General features: G+C 41.1%; 2 protein-coding genes across 7 annotated transcripts in view; one reads left to right on the forward strand and one right to left on the reverse strand.

Annotated features, from left to right (window-relative positions):
* The window catches only part of LOC121186893 (rap1 GTPase-activating protein 2-like), a 68,446-nt gene extending 62,586 nt beyond the window's left edge, over nt 1-5,860 (forward strand). For all 5 annotated transcript variants that reach the window (XM_041045778.1, XM_041045777.1, XM_041045779.1 and 2 more), the window contains 7 exons: nt 394-543; nt 1,157-1,269; nt 1,430-1,528; nt 1,721-1,841; nt 3,186-3,288; nt 3,444-3,517; nt 3,795-5,860. In XM_041045778.1, coding sequence (XP_040901712.1) covers nt 394-543; nt 1,157-1,269; nt 1,430-1,528; nt 1,721-1,841; nt 3,186-3,288; nt 3,444-3,517; nt 3,795-3,803 — 669 coding nt within the window. In that variant the 3' untranslated portion in view covers nt 3,804-5,860. The remainder of the gene's footprint in view (nt 1-393; nt 544-1,156; nt 1,270-1,429; nt 1,529-1,720; nt 1,842-3,185; nt 3,289-3,443; nt 3,518-3,794) is intronic.
* Nucleotides 5,861-5,924: 64 nt separating this feature from the next.
* Nucleotides 5,925-8,410, reverse strand: si:dkey-52l18.4 (uncharacterized protein LOC560708 homolog). Of its 2 annotated transcripts, none has more exons than XM_041045785.1 (5): nt 8,097-8,410; nt 7,208-7,549; nt 6,842-7,066; nt 6,719-6,751; nt 5,925-6,588 (listed from the first exon to the last, which is right to left on the reverse strand). In XM_041045785.1, the coding sequence occupies exons 1-5, from the start codon at nt 8,146-8,148 to the stop codon at nt 6,494-6,496; spliced, it is 747 nt and encodes a 248-aa protein (XP_040901719.1). In that variant the 5' UTR covers nt 8,149-8,410; the 3' UTR covers nt 5,925-6,493. The 2 variants fall into 2 exon arrangements, with proteins under 2 accessions (XP_040901719.1, XP_040901718.1); XM_041045784.1 differs by having other exon boundaries at nt 5,925-6,592; nt 6,723-6,751; nt 8,097-8,407.
* Nucleotides 8,411-8,789: the final 379 nt, after the last annotated feature.

Raw genomic sequence — 8,789 nt, forward strand, 5'->3', positions numbered from 1 at the left:
AATGCCATATATAACTGTTTTCTATTTAAATTTTCCTGGCTGGAATTTATTTTGGCCTCAAGGAAAATGCTGCGATTATTGTCATGAACTAAATCATTATAAAGTCATTAAAATATTGAGGGTTAGTACAACACATCTCATCAACACGCTCATCAAACCACTCCAACTCACTTGGCCTCTTTCTTGGAGAATTGCATCCTCTGGTGGTTACAGAGTGCAATATCATCCGGATCCTATTTTTAATTCATAAACAAACAAACAAAAAAAAAAGAAAAGATAATTAAGATAATTAAAGCTCCCTGCCCTTCCACATATACTTTAAATTTCCTGTGTGTTCCTCTTTCTCTTCCTCTCCCTCATCTTGTCCCTCTTTGTTTCCTGTCTCTCCTCCAGAGAGCCATGCGTGTCAGGAGTCACTCCATGGAGACCATGGTGGGGTCTCACAGGCACCGCAGCCCCGGGGTAGGAGGTGGTGTCCCGGCCAGCCTGAGCGGAGGGGGGCTGCCGCAGAGCGCCAGCGAATGCACAAAGAGCACCTTCACTGTGAGCAAAATAGTGGAGCAGAATGAGAGGGAAAGGGGAGAGGGATGAAAAAGATGGATTGAACTTTTCTTTTTTTTTTTTTTTTAAAGCCTTAAAGGATAGGTTTACATTTTGACAACTGTTTTAAAAATGCTCACATTCTTATATATATTTGCTGGAGAAGTTATTGGTAGCTGTAGCTGTAAATATTCCTCCTCTTCATACTAGCTGTGAAGAGTGTAACTTTAACTTTCGTCCTCTATCACTTACATTAGACAAATTGAAAGGAAAGTTCCCAGGAAGTCTTTTAGGTACAAGATTTCCTCCTTGTGTTTCCAGTGTTTCCTTGTTGAGCTGTGGTGGAGAGATAGTAACACAAAGATGGAATTTCATGTTTGATTTAGCTTCAGCTGAACTTTGAATGTACATTTTTGCACAAAACAAAGATTTTGTCTCCCATCTCTTACATCGGAGTTGTGTTAGGAAGGGATTTCTTCACAGTCAGTATGGAACAGGAGGAATAATCCCACCAACAGTGACTCTTTCCATGCAAAGATGAGCATGTCATTGTCAGTATTGTTTTCAGAATCAGTTATTAAGAGTTTGTTGCTTTTTTTTCGTTTGCGATCTTCAGCCTCCTGTGTTGTCAGCCAAGTCTCCTCTGAAGAGCCCAGTAAAACGGCGCTCAGGCCTCTTCCCTCGTCTCCACTCCAGCACAGAGTCCCCCTCAGATAAACACACACGCAGGTTGGTCTCACTAGTTAAACATACAGTATTTGCAGTTCCCAGTCAGCATCATGATTGTGTAACAGGAGAAACACCAAAGTTGTCTGTGTCTCTTGTGCAGGTGGCTGAAGCTCAGAAAGTCTTGATGTTTTAATCACTAATGTGTTTCCTTCACCTGCAGCGACCAAAAGCCTGCAGAGATCTGCCCGCTGTCCCAAGAAGTGAGGTCAGAGACGTCGTCCAATCCCAGCTCACCTGAGATCTGCCCCAACAAAGAGAGGTGAGAGAGCATGTTTTTTCATGGAGATCATCTCAATAGTTTAAGGCTAAAGCGAAACTTAGTAAAGTTTTTTTTTGTTTTGAAATGAGTTTAGTACAGACAGTCATTTTAAAGATCCGTTCTTCATCCCTAGTTCTCCTGTCAAAGTCTCCTGCAGAGGATCTCATTTTCCGCTTCTCTTCCCCTCCACAGGCCATTTATCAAGCTGAAGGAGTGCAGCAGCGGCAGGCCGAACATATCTCGTTCTTCATCCAGCACCAGCAGCTTCAGCAGCACCACGGGAGAAACAGAAGCTCTGGAAGAACTGGAGACTGTGAGTGCAACGCTCAGTTTGTTTGGCCAGAGTTAATGAAAAGAAAATGTGTTCACTTCTCTCCCACTTAATTCTGTTGTTTACATTGTAGTGAGCTTGTCTTTACTGGAGAGAAGACGGGAATTGAGCGTTTGGCTTGAAGTGCAGAGAACAAAACTGGAAACAAATTCTTAAAGAGGAGTGCAAGGTTGTTGGTGGTGTCAAAGCCTTCACGGATGAAATAGTCTGTAATTACTAAGAGCTGCCTAATAGAGAGTGTTGAATGTCAGCACATTGATTATAATGATTACAACTCTTCTCACTTGCTGTGTATCAGATGACACGGCTTGTCAGTGTAGTTTTATCTCATGTGAGAAATGCTGTCAGATCGTTCCCACTCTCAGCATTTAGCTTTGGATCGGTGTGCACAGATGCACAGTGTGTTGTTAAAACTGACAAGCTTATTATTGAAGGCCAGAGAAAATGGTTAAAGTGGGGATTTGATGCGTGATGCAGCAATAAAATACAGCAGTGATCAGCAGAAGGGAAAAGTTGATCAATACAGACATCAATTCATTATGTTTTCTTAAAAGCCCCCATTAAATTTTGATCGGTTTAAAGGAATATTTCGACATTTTGGGAAATATGGTAGGGCGTTGCAGTGGTTAGCACTGTAGCCTCACAGCAAGAGGGTTCCAGGTTCAAGAAGGTTCCAGGTTCAAACTCTTCTGTGCAGAGTTGTCATGTTCTCCCTGTGCCTGCGTGGGTACTCCAGCTTCCTCCCACAATCCCAAAAATATGCACATTAGGTTAATTGGCTACTCTGCATTGAGTGTGCGTGTTTGTCTGTCTTTATGTGTCTGCCCTGCAACCAGTTCAGGGTGTTCCCATAGTCAGCTGGGATAGGCTTCAGCCCCGCCCCCGTAACCCTGACGGATATAGAAAATGGTATAGAAAATGGATGGATGGATGGGAAATATGGTTATTATTTTCTTGCCAAATGTTAGATGAGAAGATAGAAATATGAAGTTACCACCAGCAGCTGATTAACTTAACCTAGCATAAGGAGACAGGGGGAAATAGCTAGCATGACTCTGACATCATGTGTAAAGGGGGGATTTTTTAACTTTGGACAGAGCCAGTCCCTGTTCCCAGTCATTATGCTAAGCTCTTATGATGGCTTTTCCCTGCAAAGCGACCTTTCTGCTGACCTTCCAGCTGAACACTCAGTGACTCTGACATTGCTGGCGGGAAGGTTAATGTTGACTCCAGCAAAATATTCACCGAGCCTCTTCACTTCTTTTCCTCCTCCACCTCTTCCTCCTTGTTAAGTCTCTGCTTCTCTCTTGTTTCTCTTTCCCTCAGATTAGCCACCCCTCTATAGCGTCCTCCTCTGCCTTTAGTCCTTCCCTCAGTGTCGACAGCCAGGGATCAGGTACCCCCGTTATCATGTGCCGCAGTCCAACAGGTAAACCTACGATTTGATGCACACGCTCAGAGGATACTCAGATTTCACTGTTAACACTCTTCTAACTGAGCGGTCTGCCAGAGATGACCAATGTTCTCATCGCTAATGAGCATTTCCTTCCTTTTTTGCCCATGTCATTCTTCCTGATCTTGAAGATGGGAAAAATAAGACGTCACCAAGGTCAAACTTGAAGTTTCGCTTTGACAAAATGAGCCACTCATCCACAGCAGTAAGTCTTAAATTTGAACTCTGTCCGGTTGGCATATTTTAATAAAGTGTGCTTCTTGTTTCACTTCTGTTTCCTGTCACCACATGCTGGTGGAACAGCACTCACTTTTAAGATGTTTTTTGTTTTTTTGTTTTTTTTTTTGTATACTCTCACTTTTACGGACATCTCATTATTTCTCTATCATGAAACAGTGGAGCTGGTGTTGGGTAATAGGCCCAAACTGATAGATCTGTGTTGAACACTGTCCTCTAACCGTCCTCCCTGTTTTCTCTTTCAGTCTGAGTAGCTTTGTGGAATGGAAAAACCAGACTTGCACAACAAAGGGACATCACGGGCTGATGGAGCTGCAAAAAACAAAACAAAACAAAACAAAAAAAAGAAACAAACTAAAATCACCACAACAACTACATAATCACTGTAAAACCACTTCCCTAAAGCCAAGGATAATCTGACAAGATTACCAACTGCAACAGTGCTCCATAAACTGACAATACTGTGAGTGTAGAGGGAGGAGAAACAGGAGAAAAATTTATTTTTAACCAGCCTTTAGCTAAAGAAATTAGTCAATGTTACAAGTTGCTACATCTCAGTTGTTAATAGTTCACATAATATGAAAGTCTTGGCATGGCTGTAAAACTGTGAGTGCAGGCCGAGCTAGACTCTGCCTCAGCTTCTTCTCAAGCATCTTGTTTAATAGAGAGATACAGTGGTTCACACGAGTGAGTGGTGAGATAAGACTATGGCCGAACTTTATCTAGTGAACTGCTGATTTCTCAGTGGTCTTAAGGACCACTGCTTACTCAGCAGTGAAAGAACTGTCACCAAGATGTTCTTTTTGCCTTTGGCCTTGAACGGTACGTCTAGCATCAGTTCCTCTTTTTCCTAAAAAAAAAAAAAAAAGAAAGTACGCAGATACACAAACTCACAAACACACACATGCACATGGACTTCATGTACTGTGGACTTACAGTAGCAAAGCCTTGAAGGTGGCAACACTGGGAGTCTCAACTTTTCAGTGTAGGATCTGAACTTGTTCTTTGCATATAAAAATGCTTTTCTAGAGAACATGATTTAAAAAACAAAAGAGAAAAAAGCATTTGCAACCTTGCTAGCTGCTGCATTGTGTCTACTGCACTGTAAACACAAGACATTGCTGAACTTCAGTCGATACCTATGACAGCATTTCTGTATCTGTAAGGGTTACTTCAGATCCCTGAACTCAAGTGCTTGGTTAATGGAAATTAGCTCACATGGGGCACAGTAGGAGACACTGCCACACATTTGCCATAAGCTTATTTTAGCCAAAGCTGCGCCTTACAATCTATCAAAAGCTCTTTTCACCACTGATGCTCTCTCTCTCTCTGTCTCTCTCTCCGTCTCTCACTGTGTGAGAGGACGAGAATCTTCTGGATCTGGTTACAGCACAGTTGTGGGTAGCCGATCAACACCCACATTTGCCGAAAATAGACGTTGCACTTACTGAGAACATTTCACCTTCTGATACCTCCCATAGAAGCTTGCTAGCTCTGTGTATCTGTGTTTCTGTTTGGTGGAACTTATGAACAGGACAGTCTCCAAGTTTTCTAAGTTTCCCAGCATTTGAGCTGATGACAATGACTTGAAAAAGATGATTCAGGTTACAATGAACCTTTGAACCACCTTTGGCAAAAACACTTTGAATGTGAACTTGGAGCTTTTTTTTTTTTTGTACTTTTGATTTTATGCTTTGTTAGTTGTTATTACTAAAGTCTCTTAGAAGTAAAATGCAAAGTCGGTTGCTTACAAGCACAACAGGACAATTGGTCTACTCTAGTCCTCAACTGTACCATAACATTAGCCTGGAGCTGCACAAACTGGAGTTAGCAGGGATTGTGTCAATCAAGAAAAAAGACACACAGATGTGTTTCCTATGTGACCAAACTGGCAGATCTCCAAACTGTTGATCTTCAAAAGTTCTTTGAGGAGTACTTTTCGGATACAACTGGACTAGAAGCAGAAGTGATAACTGATAACACTGTTCTCAGTAAGCGTAGACCAGTAATTACCTCGAGTAAGGAAAGCAGGAAAAGAAATCCTCCAGGCCGGAAGTGGGAAGCTCAGATGTTATTTAGTTTGTAGCAGGTAACGCCCTACAGCCTTCTCTGTTAATACGCTTAATTTATTAAAACGATAACTTCTTTTGCATTGATGTCATGTAAAAATGTAAGTGCAGAGTACGCTAATTCATAAGGTAAAACGATTAAAGGAAATATATTAATTTAAAAGATGTCTAAACATGTATATGTATATTTGGTTATGTAACGTGCCATTGAGAATTTATTCTAAAATAAAATGTTGTATTTTGTGTCATTTTTGCGTTTTCGCTTCTTTTGCAGTCTCATGCAACACTTGCAAGCTTCCAGCTCAACGTGTTTCTGCCCACAGTTTAATATGTGCATGAACACAAAATTGGATTCACATTTTATGTCGTCCGTGGTCACATTTCAAAACAATAAGACTGTTAACATCAGTGAAATTGTGGCGTGAAATTGCAAAACCTCAGAGTGGTTTAGCTGGTTTGTTGCAATATCACCTCATTATCTTTTTCCACTAGCTGCCTCATATGCTACCTGCATATGAGGGATTTTTGGCATGTCTCTCTTCTTCATCATTAAAACAGTCACTACCTCACAGTGTAATCTGGAGAGTCTATAGACATCAATACAAAATAACAAAAATACACTGCTGCAATCTTTTGTATCTTATTTTGTCCAGTGATTTTATGAGGAGCAGGCAGGTGAAGTCTTGAGCTCAAGAAGGATGAATAGTCCAGTATTTATCAAGAGATGCAGTTCTGCAAGTGAGAAGCTCCGGGACTCTGTGTGTCCATGTCATCTTTTTCTCAAAACATCAAGGACTTAGCAGTATCCCACAAAAAGTAATTTATAATTTATCCCCAGCAGAGAACTCTTCAGCTCTACTCTGCTTCAATTGCAGTCAGGAAAATCTGACGGATGAGTACACAGTGGACTGTGCGGGCTCTTTGGTGGCTCCCGGCTGACTCAGTGCAACCTTGGAAATGTCTGCATACACTACCTGTAAAACATTTAATAAATAAAAAAAAGAGTCACCAATTTAAAGACGTATTCAAGCCTTGCCAGGGGAAACAAACAATACTGAGATCCCTGCAAAGGGCATATTGTTTTGAAACAGCATATTCACCCACCTCAGTGTTCTGCTGGGACTTGGGAGGAGCTGTAAAATAGAAAAAAAAAATAGTACAGTGAGTAGAGCAGTTTTGTTTTTGTCAGTGTCACATGCTATGAAAGTAAGAATAAGAGATACCTTTGTGAGAGGAAGTGCTACGTTTCTTTGGGATTGGGCGTCGGGGTGGAGGCTGTGGTGGTTGGTCTCTGCGAATAGCTGCATATACGGCCTGTGACCTGTTACATGACTGACTCTTGACCCCCGAACTCAGACAGCGGGCTAATACCAGAATGACAGGAAGACAAACACAAGCACTGCCACAGACCAAAATCCTGTGGATCAAGTTCCTCTGAGATGGGACAGCTGCATGATGGGAAAAGAGAAGAAGAACGACCACGTCCATGTAATTAGACTCACTGGATAAAATACAGTTGTATGAATGCTTGCAGTCACAGTTTGATGCACACTTATACGGATTTAGTCAACATATATAATTCTACTTACCTGCAGTGATGTTCAAGTATGTCATATGTCCCTGTTCAGTGACACCCTCACTCCACTTAACCTTGCATCCATAGTAACCCTCATCTGATTGGCTGACCCTCACGAAATTCAAAACCATGCTGGTTTTATTTATTGAGAGTATCACATTGGTGGAATAACGCCTGTCAGAGTTTTCAGTGTTGTTGGTTTTTCCACCTGTTGATTTACTCCATGTCCAGTTCCCTTCCCAGGTGTCTCCACAGTGCAGGACCACACAGGACAGAGACAGACTGTCCCCCTCTGGTACAGACAATGTGTTACGTCTTGCCAGAATACTCTTTTCGCATTTATCGGCACAGAGACCTGAAAAAGGGACATCTCCTTTAGCTCATTATAGCTCAAGAAACTGTATGGGACAGACACAGGCTATGTTGTTATTTTGTACAAGGTTGAACTGCTTTAATGTGCTGTTTTCAAATTATCATCACAAGACAGTGTGAGAGAGTGTGATTGACATAGTTATGCTGTTACTCCATGTCACACAAGCAACTAACCTAAACAAACCGTCTGATGTGTTTGTATCATTTGGTTCATCAAACAGTTTGTTCAAGATGATTCAGGTAAATGTTTTGGGGTTTTGTTTGTTTGTTTGTTCTTCTGACTTCAGAATCAGACTATGTTTAATACAACACAGCTTGTGTTACAGTACAAACCCAACTTATCAAATATCAATCATAAGTGACAACAGAAACACACTGTGAGATACCTTCACTAAAAGTACTTCAACAAAAACGAATATAAAGGCATGAGATTACATAACCTTAGCAAGCCAAATTCAACACATATTACATTTCCCTAGTTGATCAAGAGAAAGAGAGTTCAGATCTGGATGAACTAAAATGTTACTTACCAGTAGGAAGAATGCAGAGACAGCTGATGGCAAAGAAGAGATAGTCATGCATGTCTGACGGAGACAGTTTTGGTTAAGGTTCATCACAAGTCGATTTTACTTCCCCAAAGCAGTTTAGGTCGACATGCAGTGTCTTGAAAGGGAAACTTTAAAACGTGTTTGGAAAAATACAGAGCTTTGTCAATTTGTAGCCAATTGTTGGGAGTGAATCAGCTCTCTCTTTCGCTCACTTTCATTTCCAATTCTTTGTAATTTGGCAGGTTTTCCTTTATCCTGCTGCTGCTGCTCTTATCCAGATGGGGGAAAGGAAAGAGGGGGAGTATCATACTATTTACTCCTCCTCCTTACACACACACACACACACACACACACACACACACACACCACAAAGCTCACATACTAAATTACAGGAAAGCAATGAGTTCATGAGAGGGAACATAAATGTTCCAACAGGAAAGAGGCCACTTTCAGTGAACAACAATATAGAGAAAGTTAAACTGAATAATATAGCAAGTAACTAGTTTCTCTGTTTTCCATGTGAATTTTTAAATGTATTGTTTTTGTTTTTTCTTAATAGCCTATTTCATAAAATTCCCGCAGCTGGTTGATTCACACACGAGTCTCACAGTAATGTTATTTTTCACTCATCAGTTGTTGCTGGAGTTTTAACCTCAGCTGGCTGATCTCCAACAA

Source organism: Toxotes jaculatrix, chromosome 9 (genome assembly GCF_017976425.1).
Source record: "Toxotes jaculatrix isolate fToxJac2 chromosome 9, fToxJac2.pri, whole genome shotgun sequence".
Taxonomy (NCBI): Eukaryota; Metazoa; Chordata; class Actinopteri; family Toxotidae; genus Toxotes; species Toxotes jaculatrix.